The sequence below is a fragment of the Notothenia coriiceps genome, unplaced genomic scaffold (genome assembly GCF_000735185.1).
Source record: "Notothenia coriiceps isolate Sejong01 unplaced genomic scaffold, NC01 NC01_scaffold00018252, whole genome shotgun sequence".
Lineage (NCBI taxonomy): Eukaryota > Metazoa > Chordata > Actinopteri > Perciformes > Nototheniidae > Notothenia > Notothenia coriiceps.
This window is the reverse complement of record NW_011350953.1, coordinates 401,619-420,134: the sequence shown is the minus strand read 5'-3', so window position 1 is coordinate 420,134 and position 18,516 is coordinate 401,619. Positions and strand designations below refer to the sequence as shown.

The following is an 18,516-nucleotide window of genomic DNA, read 5'->3' as shown; positions in this document are numbered from 1 at the left end:
TAGACTTGTCACTTTATATGTTTCCTTTTAAAGATTTTACATGAATTTAGTCTGTTGTCTGGTATGCTTATGCAATGACCCACTTGCCACATCTTGGATAACAAACAGGTTCAGCTGCTTTATCAGTTTTCCAGAAGTTGACAACAGGATCATTTTTGTTTGGATGTCAGGATTTATATACATGCAAAGAAAGGGAGACAGAGACAGATCACTGGGCGAGAGGGAAAGAAAACACGAGACAAAAACCAGGGGGGTAGTTCAACACAGGATATTTAATAGACATACTTAGATTTAAGATATAGTTAACTTATAGATGGGCATCTCAACAATATACGCCAAAAGTTACACTACATATTTAAAACAAATAATAGTTAGCTAGGAAATCCAGAAATGTTATCTACAAGAAAACATTGTATACGATATAAAGGGCAAGAGCATAGTGTTTTAGATAAACTGATAGAGTTAGCCATAGATTGAAAAGACAATATTAGTAACCTTTGGTGTAATAATATACCATTTATATATGTGTTGTGTACACATGGAAAATAGATGCTCGCATACCGTGATTTGTACAATAAATATGCCTCACAACTTTCCTAATAAACAATACAAACCAAAGGTTAGAGTCAATTTTTCTAAACAAAATGTCTCAATAAATTTACTTAACACATTTTTTCCATATAAAATATGCTTATTGCAAATATATTACACATTTTGCATTGCTTGCCACATTAATGTTCTCTTATTCTTAGTCTAACACATTGTCTATTATTTGTTGATTTAATAACACATCTTCAAACACAATATATGTGTTTCTTAAAAAAACATTTAATACATGATAATGAATTGAGTATTTTAATCAAAACCTCATTCACCTAAAGTAATTATAGAGTTGTCACAACAATGCTTTTCATTTGACTACTTGTTTGGCTTTATATGAATTGCATGTGCTCCACAATGTAGGTTACATCTACCTGACATGTTGACTTGCTTTGTTATAAAGTCTTTTTGAAGCCAAATTACGGTAGGCTCAAACTTTGAATATGCAGGCAGCTATTGATTTAACAGTTACATGATCTAATTATCTAATTGTTATTGTATTAAATGATATGAATGTAATGTGTTTGTATGTGTTTGGGAGAGAGATAGACACAGATAAAGAGAAAAGACGGATTCATGTTTTTGTTGCAGTTTTTTATTTTTTTGTGACTTGGTGTCAGTGTATTTGAGCAGCACAAAGGCAGCCCTTGCTTGCTGACACGCGTCTGCTAAGAGGTAAGGCAAACATCTGTCTCCTGTCACAAGCCTTCACATGCTTGCGTTTGCCCAACAAGCTATGATAAGCCACCATCGGTTCAGAGATGAGGCTTCGTGTGATCGTGAAGCAATCTTCGAACAAGAAAATGGGCGAATGGGCTGAAATGAAATTGAAAATGAACTTCTTAAGATGTAAGAAGAAGTGGGATCAAATGTTAATTAACTCTACTGTTTTAAGCTCAAAGGCCACTCAGGACTCATCTAGTAATAGAAGTCGGTGCAGCTGAAGAGATCAGTGCAGGTCCATTATACTCCTGCTAAGTAAATCAAATGTACACCACTCTCAGGCTCATGGCTTTATGAGCATCTCATGAAGCAAGCTCTAAGAAAGCTAAAATCATTATGCAAAGGGGGGAGTCCATAAGACATGAATGTTAACCATATCTGTTAAATTAAGGGGAAAGATGGATTTTTTAATATATATCTAAAAGAAAATGAACAAATGTACCATGAAAAGTCTGGAAAAAGTGAATAAATGCATACGTTGTTGTACATGAAAAGAAGGTATTTTATTTTATATCAGCATCCCTAGCACTCTCCCCATTACTCTATGCAATGTTGTCTGATAGAAATATAAATACATTTAAAGATGCAGAATCCAATCTGTGGGGTTTATTTCACATTGGTTTAGGCATTTTATTTAATTTGTTGTTAATTATATATGCTTCTCTGTGACTTTCTCTTAAAACAATGCCTTATTAATTGGGAATTGGAGTATGGGAATGTCAGGTATATCTCAGATAAAAGCCTATGTGTGTTGAAATCAGGTGCATTAAGTGTTTCAATCATTAAAGTGCACGTATCATGCTATTTCTAGGCAATAGCATAGGTCTCAGATATATCAAAAATATATAAAAAACATGTCTATGAAGTGTTTTGCTCAGAATACCAAACAGATGACCCATTCTAGCCATGCCTCATATCCCTCTATTTCACTTCCTGTTTCAAAATGTATAAAGCTTTACAAAAAAAAATTGATAAAAAAAAAAGGATGGGGCTGAGCTCATGCGGGACCCGGCAGCTACTGTCTAAACTAAATACTGCGGAGATGAAACGCCATATCATGGATTATCAAGGATTATGTCTGAAACAGTGTGGAGCTCAAAGGCTTTCTCTGTTGCCGGTTATACCACAAAGTGAGTTCCTTTTTATTTCCTGCTTCTTCACACACATGCTCTCCAGTACAGGTTAGCTCTGAGTGTTAGCGATGCTAATGTAAACACCGACCATATTACGTCCAAAACAGTCGGGCATTGTTTCTGATAGCAACTTTCTGATAGTGCCGTGGGTCCGCCGCCGATATGATGTCATATCGGACGCAAATCTGGATCAGCTCGGTACCCCCGTTTTTAGAGATTTGGGTACGGAGGAAAAGAGAGAGGGTTGAACAAATGTATATCAGCTTTCACAATAACCTTCTTTTTGGAATATCATTTATAATGAACTATGATCTGTTTTTGTGTTTTCAAATACTTTACATTTTGCAATCAAAGATCAAAGATCTAAGCTACAACACATTGTATATTGTCTTTGACTTTACTCAGACTTACTTATTTTATTCTGAGTTTTTCAGAAATTATTAATTATTCCATAAATCCAGCCTAGTTGCATAAACTAACCAGGTTGTTAGCGGTGTGTGTATAAAGAGTCACATTTAAAACATGAATAATATGTGTGCCAGTTTATGAATTTCAGTTTGAACCTCCTACCAATTTAATTAAGCGATAGTGATGCAATTTCAGCTTTTTACATTTGAATATAAACAATCTCTCCTTAGAAATACAGAATAACATGGGTCTGTGAACAACGCGCTACAAGCTATAAATCAAACCGTGAAAGAATTACATTTTAAATATAATCTAATATGAACTGCACCTTAATAATATAAATGATATCTTTCTCTAATTTAATTGGCAGCAGCTATGTGCATATTGCTAATATCATTCTGGATTTCCATATTTAATGATGCATGCTTTTCATGGTGAATTTTACTTAGAAAATGTCGTCTTTAATGAACCTTACAAAAATCTTTAATAGGCATAATCTCAGAAAATGTAACTTCTTTATTTAAAAGGTTCTGGGGCCAATTTTGCTGAGTGCTGTACTTAAAATTCAATAGTTGAAGTCTTGGGGAAGTAAATGTATCTATTTGTAAAGGAAGAATGAGCAAATAGATCGTAATTCAAATGGCAGGGTACAGCAGTATGGACTTCAAATGGTTTCATAATTCCTGTGAGAGGAAATATGCATGCATTTAAACAGCATAACAATGTAGTGAACTAGCTTGTATGGAGGCACTAAATGTTAAATAAAAACAACGGTGAACTTCTGCAAAACCTCCCTCAAGCAGAATGCAATCATGTTTAATAACCGTAACAAAAAAACAGTGGTATGCAAAGCAGTTTCCATGAAGTTTATTTTGTTTATTTACCTCAAAGGCACTTCTCTTTTATTTTAAATTGCTTTGATGCATTTGGACATGTGTGGCATGGGTGTGTGATATCAGGATAAAGATATGATTTCCAGAGAAAGGTGTTCAATGAAGTTCTGCACTGGTTGAGTGGACAAATGTGCTCTCCTGGGAAACCGTCTGTGCTCTGCGCTTGAATTAAACTCATTCGAGGCTGTTACATCTCTTTCTCTTTTTCCTGGGTATCTACACTCATATGTTGAACTCAAAACACACTCAAACGTGCACACACACACACACACACACACACACACACACACACACACACACACACACACACACACACACACACACACACACACACACACACACACACACACTCACACACACACACACAAACATGTTATAAATTAGCTGCACATTGTGAGCAGGAATATTCTATTTTTGCAGTAGTGTACGAAAACACTTTGATTCAGGGGTGATAATGACTGATATATAAAACACTGGACAACAAGCACTAAAGGAAGACAGAAAAGAAGAACTCGGCCCTGAGAAAATGAGAATAAATAACCAATGATCCATTTAAGGCTGTCTTTACACAAAATAGCCTGAATTAGAAGTGCCTGACATTTCAGTTAATTGCGCTAACCATGTCAGCTCGGAAGTAGCTGCAAACCAGGTTCCTATTCTTCAAAACCATTGCATGCAAAGGATGAATACATTACTTGAACATTTAGAGCAGATTTATATTTGAAAAATGAGTAAATAAATTGCATGTAAATAAGCATTATAATATTGCTGAATACATACATGTATAAAAAGAACTAGCACAAATAGAGGCTTATGTGAATTGACAGTCGTTAAGAGAAGTGTACGGCTTCTCCCGCTCACTCAACAAAAGAGAGCACAACTTGCTGTCATGAAAGCAAAAGGTTTATTCATGTTTGAAATTACACAACTACCACAAGGAAGACTTTTCAGTCCAGGGTGTAGTCTGGTTAGAAAGTAACACTAAACATCTTTAATACATTAGAATCACTGCCACAAATCATTTGTCATGACTTTTTCAGTTTCAGAATCACATACAATAGAAAAAAGAGAGAAAAGAAGTTTTGAACCCTGTTGAACAGAGCTGGAAATGTACAGTTCTGAATACTGAAACCTCTATGCATTACATTTTTATAGTGATTTTGTTCCTCTTTTTTTCCGCATGATTTAGTAACAAGATGAGCAACATTCAAAATGTTTTTTTTCCTTCAATATTTACAACAGTTTCACTGTTCGGTGTTAATTTATCAACAATGTTCATCGCACTCCCTCGTAAAAGCCACAGAGCAACATCTTCACCCGCCCCCCCTCCCCTCCCCATCTCTTTTTCAACGTATTAATATGTTATCATTTCATTTTTTATTTTTTTTATTTTAAGTTGCGGTACAGCAACGGCATTTTATTAAAAGATTAAAATATACATTAGATTACATAGAGGATGAAGAGTTTACAGTGTTACAGGATGTCATAAAAATAACTACAAAAACATTAAATAAGGGCGAAAAAATAATATATGGTGGTGGTATTGTTTAGAGGTAGTAAGTGAGCACTCTAAGCTACAGAAATGTTGGGAATTATTGTCCTATTATGAATTTGAATGAGGTAATAAAGCTGTGTATTGATTGGTTGGATGTATAATTACTCTTATTCTATATTATGTACAACTTTTCCTGTGTAAGGGGGGCCTGCGTCTGTGTGTCATGAAGGAATGATATACTGTGGGGGATATGTTGATAAGGAGTACAAAAAAAATGTTTACATATGTACATACTAAACATCAAATTATAAAATATGGAACGGTGTCATGTTATAGTCAAGCAATCAATTACACTTCTTTATGTTCCCGAGTTTGAATAACCATTTCCTTCTACTAATGTATACAGCTGTAAGGCAAAAATAAATCTTGAAAGTAACAACAAAGCTGCCATTGAGCTGTCAACAGTAGCATTGTTGAGTTGCTGGACAAGATTGCAAGCACATTACAGTCAAAGAAACAGCTGCTTTAATCTATGTATTGTAAGAACTGAATGAGAACCCAATTATCAAAATGGGAGTGGTAATTAAATCAAGAAACAAACAAATGGCCGTTTAAAATGTCACATGAAATGCACGACTGTCATCCAGTAGTTTAAGTTGAGCGGAGCTAATTATCCTAAAGGTTTACAGAGTGTAATCTGAGGGTTGTTTTCTGTGTGTACATGTGTGTGCTTACCCCTACGACAAACAAATAAGAGCATGGTGATGACTTCTGATTTATGGAGACGTAAAGAAAACACTGAACGATCAGGAAACACTTGGTGATGATGTCATTTTGAATGTGGCATGGGACATTTTAAGGTACAGGAAAAACCAAACTGTTTTGAAAAGTGTTTTTTGTATAATCCTCTGCAGTTGGTCTAGCCAGTGAAAAGAGTCCATGCCCAGCTTGAGGCGAAGATGCAATAAAAGCGTATCAATTCGAGGTATCGGAGTGCACACTTCTGGGTCCTTCTGTTGGAGATATTACAGAAGACGGAGTCCTTGCATCTTGCCACCCCCCATTAGCCTAGGATACAAATGGGAAATCTTGAGATTAAAATCACGTTCTCTGCAATATGAGCTTGGTACATTTTCATCCCCAAAATGCAAAAAAAAAAACACAACACGGGGAAAATGAGACTTCCGAGAGTGTGGTTGCACTACTGTGTCAGCTGATATCAACATGTTCACTTCACAACGATGTGGTGTGATTAGTCCGTGCATTACAGTAGCATCAGCATCTTGGAAACAAATGTGTCTCGTGTTCCGACCAATGGGAGCAGTCCCTGAAATCAGTGTCTAAGCAGATTTCGGGAGCGGACGACAGCTTGTCGCTACATATTCTCCTGTCAGTCAAGAAGAGGGAGGGCTCGGGCCGGTTTGAGGTGGGGGGAGCTGAGTGAAAGTGACAGGGCAGGGCCTCTCCAAGAGAGCCAGTCTTAGCCAGCCTGACTTTGCTTTGCTCCAGGCATGACCTAGCCTTTACTGGATCCTTCTACGTCACCACCAAGAAAGCTAAAGGTTAGTCTATGCTAATAAATCTATGTGGAACTTTAGGGTTTGCTGCAAAAAAGGAGCTTTTCCACAATTTCACTTATTTAAAATATCATATTACTTTATGTTTTTTCATCCTCTTCTTTCAGGGTTTCTCTGTGCCGTCAGTTGCAGTTTTAGTAGGGATCATGCTGAGCTCTAGTGAGCCAGTAGGCTCAGGTCTACACTGCGTAATGGAAGTGAGAAACCTTGTGAGAAAGTGAAAAACGCTTGATCCTGGTAGGAGTTGACATGTCTAAACAGCTTATAGCAATAAAGCTTTAGCAAAGCCGAAATGACACCAAAAGCATTGAATCCTGGCAACAGCCCCCACCATTTGTTTACATAAAATGAGTTGATAAATAAACATATCTTTAAAATGTCCAGCATCACTGCTGTACATCTAATACCTTATTTTTGATGCCTACGATTTAAATAATATTAGAATGTGAATATGCGTGCACTTCACCCAACAGGCATAACAATATAAAGAGAGCAAATACAGATCTGATATAGTGCAGAGAGAGAGAGAGAGAGAGATGTCTGATACTATTTCTCTCTCTTCTTTCTCCCTCATCAACGAAATTAATCTTTACTCTGATAGCCTCAGATTGTGCACTGCTATACAAAAAGGAGCCATATCAAACCTCATCAAGGAAGATGGAATCCGTGTCTGGAAAGGGCTGCGGGCGATCACATGCTCATATTTTATCATGAAGATAAGGCTATGGAAATTACTGTGAAGCATTTCCAAACAGATAAATGCAAAAGCCTTTTTTATTTTTCAATCAATTGTGGATGGCTCAGTATGTTTTGGTTCGATTCATAGAACATATTAAAATATGTTTAATAAATGATGTATTCCCCTGCTGTGTCATTTGCATTATTAAATGCAACTTGTATCTGTGTCAGGTGACAAAGGTTATGTCTCTTTGTATCTGAATGTAATGCATACCGTACCTTAGTGAAATATGATTAACATAAAACCTGTGCAACCTATATGAATAAAAGCCATACTCACATGTAAGCCGTGTGGACTATACATGGTGTTCCTCCCGAGAGCATCATTGTATCCTGCCGTCTGACTGATAACATGGCGCAGGGTATCCACCTGAGGGGACAGACAAGGTGGACAAGCTGGTCAACGCAGAGTCTCAAAGCGGGTCATCACTAACTGTAAACATGCTCAGTGAAGCAACAGATACTGACTAGTGTGAAATCACAGAGGGAGTCCTGAGACAGCACATTTGTGACACTGCTAATTTCCTAATGAAACGAAAAAGGCACAATGACATTACTAGCATGCTCAAATCCAGTATGTTTTCTATAGAGGCTATAGAATCATAAAAAAAAGCCTTAAAGACAAATAAAATATATGTGTTTTGAATTAGCTTTTATTTTTACTTTAATCGTGAATTAGCATATGTGTGCGCATTATGATTGTGTGTCAGTTGTGCGTAAAACGTACAAAATGGAAGACATCAACAACAAACAACAACAGGATGAGACAGGAAGATAGCAATATAGGACACAGAAAAAAGGAGAGTACCAAAAACCCAATACCAACCCAAGAGTTCAAGTCAAAGCCAAATGCATTCACAAACTGTTTTTCTTGTGAGATTGGAAAAGTAACCAGGACATTGATTTGCAGCATGATAGCAGAGGGGTGGGATTATATTTTGGCTGCCAAAATATTCCATCCAAAGCTAAATTAGCCAGTAACACTTTAGTCAATTGGATTTTTTTAGTAGTCCTCGCTGTGGTAATTTAAACTGCCCGTCACATGTGCAGCATTTTTCTTATTTTCAATTTTTGTTTCAACGTGCTTCAGACTGCACTGTGGATGGCTCAGTACACAGGCAAGACAAGGACAGCTCTCTGGCAGTCAGGAACTGTCCCTGATTGTTGATCCTACCTGTGACTGTACATTGGCTCCGACTTGTGCCCCTTGGTAAGAATCCCCATTCAGACTCTGCATGCTCAAGAACATGTCCCCAGAGTTTGGGAGGTTAAAAGAACCTGAAGAACCTGGAAAGGGAGGATGTAAGTAGCTGAATACATGAGAAGGCTATAAAGGGAAAGCACAAACACGCACACACACACCACGCACGTGTCTGCATACACAGACCCAAATCAAGCAGACAAATGCACTGAAGAAAGACTCCCATAAAGCAGGCAACTACAAGAATGAAGAAGGGAAAGGGAGGGCAGCAAAGAAACAAACAGAAGAGGACGATATGCAGAGGGACCGAGGACATCTTTTTACAAATGCAGTAGACACAAATGAAATGAAAATCACACGACAAAGAGGGGAGGAGGCCATTTCTATATGTGGTTGGTTGCCTAAGCTCCCAATTGTTCCACATCACCTACTTTCAATCTAATGTTGGCAGGGAGGTATCACATGGTAAATGACAAGGACAATAAGAAGCTTATGAAAAGACCAGTACCAGTAAACATGTTGGTTAAAAGAGTGTTTTTGCTCTCTGCAGAATCCAGCTGAAACTCTTCATCTTTCATCTGGAATCCTGGGTGCAAGAAAAAGGGACCACTTCATAAGCTTACCACATCTCGAAGCAGCTCAACCTAGTCCAAACTCAGATTTACATTTCTTATTAAACTGGACTAAACACACCCTCCTCTAAGGCTTTGTGTTTCTATATGACTCTAATTCAATATGAACTGTGTAAAATGCCATTTTGATATTATAGTATGACTCTAGGTAAAATGCTCCCAGCAATTATGTGTCATTTTATTTAGCATAAAAAGTACTGCCAGTCACTGGGACTACATGCCATTACATTACAAATGACAGGAATTTGACAGAAAGTCAAGGGAAAACAAATCCCACTGGCATCCTTCTGAATTTCTCATTTTCAATTTATTTTTATTTTGCCAAAAATACATGTGTTCTCGGTTCACAAGTCAGGAACGCTCTCTTTATGCATGAGTTTGCTTGGCATCAACTGTCTTATAGACAGGAGACACTGTGATCCCCAAGCTGGGAGCAGAGCCTGTCACTCTTGGCTGTGTGAATGGTGCATGAGAGAGTGATGCAGGTAGGCAGTGGGTTAAGGGCTGAGGTGGAGGGCAGATCTTTTTATTGTTTGTCTATATGCAGGAGTGCCTACCGGAGTTAGGTGTGGTGGGGGAGTTGGCCTGGCTGTTCTGCACTGCAGCGGCTACAGCGTGTGCTGCATTTACAGCAGTCTTGGCAGCATACAGGTTGGCTTCTTCCTGAAACTTGCCGATATTTTTCTTGTACCGGATCCTTTTGTTGCCAAACCAGTTGGATACCTGTGTGGTAGAGCAGAAGGAGGAGGAGCAGAGGAGTCAGACGTCAAGCAGCCACAGCACCGTGCACTGAGCAGTGTGATTGTTTCAAGATGTCATGTTTGGGTCCATCAAGTACCCAATTCCCAGCCCCTGCAGTAATGTCCGCCGGGTACACAAGCTAATTAAGCCATAATCAGGAGCCACTTGTGTCTTCTCATGGATGGGAGCCTGACATGCTCTCGGTTCTGTCTCCTGACAAAACTAAAACACAAGGGGCTCCTTTTGCACAGACACTTAAGTCAATATATTATATACATTTATCATATGAGTGCTTATATGACACAAATCCTAGCCTTTCCCGTAGTGAAATGTAAAATGTTCATATTTCACCCTCTTAAGGATGCTCACTGACTCCAGATCAGTGTTTAGGTGATTGACACATTATGTAAATACAGTTAAATATAGTTCATTTATTTGATCTCATATTATATGGCATTATACGGCAGCATTTCCAACTTGTGTTTTTGTGTGTGTGTGTGTGTGTGTGTGTGTGTGTGTGTGTGTGTGTGTGTGTGTGTGTGTGTGTGTGTGTGTGTGTGTGTGTGTGTGTGTGTCTGCATGCTAAATTACATTTGTTTGTGGTTATCAAAAAAAAGTGTAGCCACGTGAAGCAGAAAACACAAATGATCCGTTTTTTTAACTCGTGTTAAATAAATATAAATAATTATTTTACCAAAATTAAAAAGCAACTCTAAAGGAGCAAGCAATAATTGAGTATTGAGGTATACTGTATTTACATTAAGAGAAGTTGGGAATGCTAATTTTGATGAAACCCAACATCAGTCAGACGCTGAAAAGTTGTACGAGGGGTGAACCTTATGTGTGAACGCTGGCTCTGCAATAACAGTGGAATAATAATGAGATGATGCGTGTTTTTAATGGTTCTATAAATTAGAGTGTCTTGTCGCTGTGCTGCTGCCCCCCTCTCAGGGCCTGCAGCCCACGGCTGGACCAGCCAAAGAGCAGCTGCCCCTAATGACGCTTTATTTAATTTCCACCCATGCGCTTACATTTTAATATCCCCAGCAGCCCGCCAATGCTGTGGCGTTAAAACTGACTGGATTTGCAGGACATCAGATCATTTCTATCCTGCACGTCTCTGTGCTCTAAATCTTTAATATCTAGGCAATTAAAATTAATGACCATTCAGGCGAGGCCCACTGTTGGCAGGGTTTCCTTGACATCAATTGTTTGATGGGTTTACCTAGAGGTTAAACTAACAAGCAAGGTTTAATTGGAAGCAATGAAAGCCCTGGCTATCATCCTTTTTACTTAACCTGCTTATAGTGGATTGTAGAGCCGAAGACGATGCAATACCCTCGCTCTTTTAGACAGCTCACAAAGTGCCCACAAACCCCTCGAAATCATAGACAATGTTTTCCAAAGCTCATCAGTCTGTTTAATTTCCCCAAATGTTCATGCAAACAGTGTATTACACAGAACTACATTTATTAAAATGTCATTTGGGGTGTTTGCACAAGAAGACATATCTGTATCATTAAGTCTGAACATTGAAAGTGGTGGATAGACTTTGGTTTGCTTTTTTTGTATCAAATACAGCAGTGATGCATGCTAATTCTACCCTTTTATTATTAAACTGTGGTCATTTCATAAGGTAGGAACAGTTGAAACATAAACTTTGATTACTTCAATCTGTCTTTTATGATATAGTGTGTTATGACTGTGTTCCACCACTATATGGTGTTACAAGCCCGGACAGGCTCAGCAGTGTTGGAATAAAAACCTGCGGACATTACACCACCTTTCTCTGCTCTACACGCACATTTCTCTCCTGCCCACTGAACTCTGGCTTTAGTGATTCTCGGGTTCAGCTAAATATTGAACAAATGCACGGCACTGTAAGGTGTGGAGCACAACCCAATCTACAGAACTAATTCCCTTTTATCTTGTGGCAGGCCATGCATTCAATTGACTCCTATGTGTGGTGAGAGCCAGGTTGTGAGATTGAATTACCTGACATCAGCAGCCTCAAAGGCAGCGATTGTATAATGACCATGCAGACTCCTTGCAAGAACACGATACCATTGCCTTCATTGCTGCCCACTAGAGAGGCCGTGGAGCTGTGGTTAATAATTCAAAGTATTTCCCCCTATTTCAGGTCAATACTGCTTTCTAGTGAATGTAAGGCAACGCATGATGTGTCCGTGATCTCAATATATCTGAGATTACAAAGCCCTAAGCCTCACATACAAATACAAAGGTGTTCTCACTAGCTGTGATACCATCAATTATACAGCCCACATTAATAATGGATAGGAGCTCAAGTCTTAGCTTCTTTAAATTCACTGTGATTTGAAATATTGAAAAGTGTCACTCAGAAGAAAAATGTGAGCAATGAGTCTCTGCACAGGAAACTGACTTAAATGTTGAACCATTCCCGCACATTATATCAAATATGACCTCAATAGACCCTGACACGAACCACAGCCATCCAATCAGATGCCTTTATTCAGGAGCCCAGCACAGCGCATGCAGGGTGACAGAGGGAATAAGACTGCATCCGGCATTTAAAGAGCGACTTGGGCAATCGTGACAATGTCAATAGCTCATTGTACATTCAGTGTTCAGGATTAATCAAATCAGACTCGTTGACATTTCTTTTTTTCAATTTAAAGTTATTCCCGCAGCCTCTTTGATACATTTTAAACACTGGATTTAAACTGTGGGGATCTCCTGAGGTAAAGAGGCTTTGCTCTCAGGAAACATGCAACACTTGCATTTTAAATGATCCCTGCTGAAATGATGCGGGGTGTTTCGTCAGCGATGATGTATCGAGCATAGCTGCGGACTAATATTGGCATACCATTAAGGAAGGATAATGAACTGCTTGTGCAATAAACAAAGCCTACAAAAAAAAAAAGGATTTTGTGGGTGTTTGAAAAATTACTTAGCAGTGCCCTCAGAGTGGCCACAGCGAGCAGTTTTCGCCCCCTGAAAGGCCGGGGCACGTTGAGGGATAACACACTTACGGCACACTCGGCATCATGTCGAGCCTCCGACTTTGTTACTCACTTAAAATGAGCCAAAGCACTAAGAATAAGTCAATAAGAAGCTCTGCCGTGGCCTCCACCGGTCGAGGAGTATGCCGCTAATGGGGCCTGAGATGAGTTCAAGTGAATTTTTAAAAGCCCTCTAATTTCTGCATAGACTGATTTGTTCTCATGGGAACTGGAACGGTGGCATGTTTTTCGCGAGGCACTCAGGAAACAGAGTGGAGCTCCATTTGTGAGGGTCGGTGGCCATTTCTTTAACTGCTATAAAGCACACAGCAATCACGTAGCAGGCTGGGGGTAAATAACCTCAGAGCGCAGTTTGAAAATACAAAAGACCACACAATTAATCGACTCTCTACAACAAACAAAATAAATAAACCATGTGGTAAACAATAGCCAAAAAGTACAATTTCATGTGAGACATTTGTACACACATAATATGGTGATAACATGGGTGTAGCTTAAAAAATATGGTTCAATCAAAAATAGTCTGTGTTCTTGTGGTGGGATGTAAATGCTGAATAACCACTCTTTTAAAGAAATGTATATTTACACTTGAATTACTGTAATTCATGATAACATTAGCATGATCCAGTAGGGTGAGGGAGGGAGGTTCTGTGCAGTGGAAAACTGTGAGGCTATTACATACAGAAACAAAGGAAGTAAAAAAAATGAAAACAGTGGATCAGGAGAAGTTATGACATACCTGTGATACTGTGATGGTGCTTCCCACCCCCTGAAGGCAAAAAAGAATGGGCTTTTACAGTATCTGACTCTTCATGACTACACTCAATAAACACCCCCTCCCAACACAGAAAAAACACTGCAGATTATTGTATAGATTCATGTTTCTGTGATGTGTCTCAAGAGGACGACATAGAACAGTAGAGTATAAAAAAATCTAGATAGTAGTCACAATCATGGCAGAAAAAGAGAGCACAGGATAATAATACTCTAGATGTGAGGGGGGGGAGGTGTGAGAGATATTGCCTTCAGGTTTACCCAATTATAACTTAAATATAGCTGTGAATTAGCAGAGTCCTGCAAGGTCACAAACATACAAATAAATAGCCTGGATCATCCAGTTTTTTGAAGCACCAGACTTTTCTTAAAGTAATGGATGGTGCCATTTCTTTTTCCTGGCTTATGACCTGAGCGGCTGACCAGGCAACAGATAGAGCACACATGGTGGATGGGAATGAGAGGGGAAAATGGCAGGGGACCCAGCGTAAGGAAGGACAGCATAGTGCTTTGATTGAGGCCAAGATGATATAGGCCTCCCCTCCCTGTGGCCCAGCTCTGACTGACTGGGACCAGCCTTGACTGAAGCATCATTAGGAAGCCACAATGTCAAGGTTAGCTAAGGACAATGTGTCTTGGTGGTGTGACCTACGGTAACTATCCCTCTAGGCTCTAGCCTTTCCCACCCTGATTACCCAGCAGCTACTGTTAGATGAGAACTACCCACCTGGGAAACTGTGATGCTGCACTTCTTGGCCAGCTCCTCTTTAGCCTCCTCGCTCGGGTACGGGTTGCTGAGGTGCGAGTAGAAATATTCGTTCAAAATTTCCGTCGCCTGTTTGCTGAAGTTTCGCCTTTTCCGCCTGAGTGGGGAGCAGAAACAGAGAAAGGCCAAGGAAGCCTATTAGCGGACCAGCATTAACTCATCCATTTGGATCGCACAAATTGCACAATCAATCTCACACATAAATGGTGAAAATAATGAGGAATGGGCTCTAAGGGCCCTCAGGAGCAGAATATTGTGTCCTGCTCCAAGAGTCTCGTAAACACACAGAAGAACAGACTCCAACCAATAAATTGACAAGTGCACGCACACACAAACAAACACACACACACAGTCACAAAACACATACAATGTTTAATTTGGTCTGTTGGTCTCCAATCTCCAGTCCAAGCGTGTAATGTGTAGAGTTTAGTGCAGCGGATGGGTGGGCTTTGTGATGGAGCGCAAAGCCCAGTCGGAGTGCATCTCGGTACATTATAGAAATCACGGCATGCACAGTTGAGCATTGTTCCTGAAGTGCCACAGCCCCGGGGATCTCCAGTAGAAACAAGAAAACTCTAACTAGATCTGGGTCCCCTTCCCTCCCAAGGGCACTACTTATCATGTTGTTGAGCATTTGCTTATTTTGCCTTGTTTACTGCGCTTCACACAGGCAGTGGGCAAGCGAAATGTGCTTCCACTTGGCTTGTTTAGCCAGGACTTGTGCCGCTCCTCGCAGAGCACCCACAATGCACCACACTGTTAGTGATTAGAGTAATCCTCAACACCTGCTGATGACCTCCCCTCCATCCATTACACATGACTCGCCCCCCATTTCATTTGGGCTTAACTGTTCTCAGGTGTTGGGCCATGATTGTCTTGAAAATGGATAATACATGGAACATGGACATAATTAAAATCATGCATCTTTGCAGTGCTCATACTGTGTGCTGTGCCAGAAAAGAGGGAAGAAAAGCAAACTTCCGACCTGCACACAGCCAAAAAGTGACCTCGCCCACTGGATTTGCCTATTTGGGTCGTACAAATGCAATACAAGTTTCTAGACACACACACATATAGATATATTTATACACTACACAATCCACTGACCTGGCATCAAGGAATCTGGAGCGCAGGATCATGACAGCCTCACAGGTGCTCTGCTTCAGCTGCATCTGGATGGAGCTGAATTTACGGTGGATGATTCCCACCATGCGCTCAATCTCTTTGGGAGAGATGGGCCGCGTGCGAGACTGTTCCCTCAGCAGGTTCATCACATGGGTAGTAAATTCGTTACACGCCTGCCAAGTGACAGAGAGACACAAAGTGCAGCCAACGTGAGTTCTCTAAACGTCCCAGAAGTTAACTTATAAAAGCTCTTTAACTGATATTCTAAAGTTCTGTACATTTTTCATTTAGAGATATATTTCACACAAGCTGTTTTTTGTTCAAAGCATCAACAGAGTGCACTGTTTATGTTTGACTTTGATGACATAATAGGTGAAGTCATCTTTGAACATAAATGCAGATTTGCAATTCGGCTTGGCCCTAATGCAATGCGAATTTAAACAGCTTTTCGTTAAACCAGTAGTTCATACATGATTAATTAGAATAACTCATTTACGTAGTGCACACTTTAGCTCATTACTCTGAGTAAAATTCGTTAAGTATTTACATTTAGATAATTAAAACCTGGAAACACCCTTAAGAAAGATGCATTTACTCCAGGCGACGTGTAGTGTGCCCCCACGTACCCACCTCCTCTCTCAGAGAGCACGGAGTAAATTAGTCTAATTTACCTCACTGGCTTGCTGAGGCATCACTGTTACACCTTCAACCCCCCCCCCCCCCCCCCCCCCTCCATAATGCTTGTGTTTAATGGCAGGCTCAAAGTGCTAGGTGAAGGAGCTGATCATACTTTCATTTAACACAGATGACTCAAGCTCTCCTTTGGATCTCTATAATCAGCTACAACACAGTGAATAATACTGACATTTTTTTCTATGCAGATAACATATTGAACCCCATCGTGAATATTGTCTGCAATGTTCCTGCTAATGCCAGGAATACGCTGCTCTGAAGGGATGTGAAGCATAAAGTACAACTCAATCGGTCCATTTGAACAGAAAATGACACGTCTAGCTGAGAACATAGTTATTTGACCTTTTATTGACGAAAAAGGAACAACATTGTTATTCTCCATATTCTTGGGAATAGTGCAAGAAGCAGTTTGGTATTCAAGGAAAAAACTAAATCATGGGTAAGATTTTAACCTTAGAGTTGCATCTCCTCCTCACCTGTTCGTATTTCTCCAGCTCCGTGTGGTAGATCTGTCGGATCTGGGTGAGTTTGGCTCTGTAGTCGGAATGTTCGATGGAGCTGTCGGCGGCCCCCCCGGCGGCTGCTGCTGCAGCGGCGGAGGCTGCCGATCCGCCGCCTTTCTCTGGTCCCGCCACGCCCTCTGCCAGCAGCATGTTGTCTAAACGCATGAGCTGGGGATCCGGGGGGTCTTCCTCCTGGGAACCACGGATGCTGAGACCTGTAGCAACACACAGAACAGAGACAGAAGGTCAACTACTGCAATTCAGGGACAATGAGATTTGCAAAAATGAAACCGTTGGGAAAATACTGAATGTACTTTTTCAATATCAGAGTAGCACACGATAACAAAGGCCCAACTGTAGCTGTGTACGCAACAGGATGTATGATTACCTGGAAGACCATCAGGACACACTGTTTTAGGCACATAGCTATGTGACAACGATGATGATTCAGCCTCTATGTGACAAGCATGATCATTTCTGACGTGGGTCTTAGTTAATGGAAACTAAACATTGTATATGGCTTTGAACCGGTATTCTGCATCTTGTGACTGTGTAAAACCCTCTCTTGTATATAAGCATGTGAAGGACACTGTTCGGGGAACTTGTTGTACCATATGCTCTGTCTGTGATGACTACTTTCATTCATACATTTCATACATGTATCCTGATATTGAAGCTCAAGCCGGTGACGAGTGATATTTTTCTCACAGAAACAAATATTCCTATTGAAACAATTTAATAGGGTCAAACTGTTAAGCGTAATTAGGAGTGTAGTAGTCGCGCAGTCTGTTATCGTGGATGTTTCCCCTGCAGGTATGAACTGGTGCCTCCTGTGTATGTGCTGTATTCCTGTCGCCCATGTCTTTGCCTGTTCTCTTTTATTTACACACTGTGCTGCACACTGTGTGTACGGGAAGGCTGACATGACAGCAACATCCATAAACTGACAAATGCTCAATGGTGAAGTGGCACTTCTGCTCTGCGAAAGGATGCTAAACAGAAACTATACCTCTAGTGAGTGTCTCTGTCTTTGACACAGTGAATGCTGGGAAGTCAAAAAGGAACCTTATTTCTATACGCTTATAAGGTTTGAATTTGTATTATTTTTGCAATCCAGATTTTGCCATATTTTAAGGAGTAATATGAATGTGCAGCTGAAGTAAACATCTTACAGCAACATGAGTGCGGACTCAATTTTGTGTTAACTGCTCATTCATGAATGCTGCTCCCTCTCTCAGACCCTGCTGTTCATTTCCTCTGGTGTTCTGTATGCCGGTCTGTCAGCCAGTCGTAATCACCCAGTAGATAGCATACATGCACACCTCGAAGCACTGGCAACGCAACCGCAAAGCCAGGCTTTACAGAGAATAAACAAACAAAAGAGCACTGCGGGTCAGAATTAACAAAAACAAGCTCGAGCAATCCACTCTAATAAGTGGATAGAAATGTGGCTCAATGGGCAGTAAATACTGAGTGGCTACTCGAAACGTTATGATTACCAGAGTTGTTTCA

General features: G+C 40.1%; 1 protein-coding gene across 1 annotated transcript; it reads right to left on the bottom strand.

Moving 5' to 3' along the window:
- Positions 1–6,231: 6,231 nt before the first annotated feature.
- LOC104950955 (pre-B-cell leukemia transcription factor 3-like) lies at positions 6,232–17,244 on the bottom strand (the record flags this gene model as incomplete). The annotated part of the gene is made up of 8 exons (XM_010777567.1): positions 6,232–6,320; positions 7,848–7,937; positions 9,277–9,354; positions 9,958–10,123; positions 13,883–13,912; positions 14,645–14,780; positions 15,791–15,981; positions 16,978–17,244. Coding segments are annotated over 7 exons (915 nt in total), but the record flags the coding sequence as incomplete, so codon positions are not given.
- Positions 17,245–18,516: the final 1,272 nt, after the last annotated feature.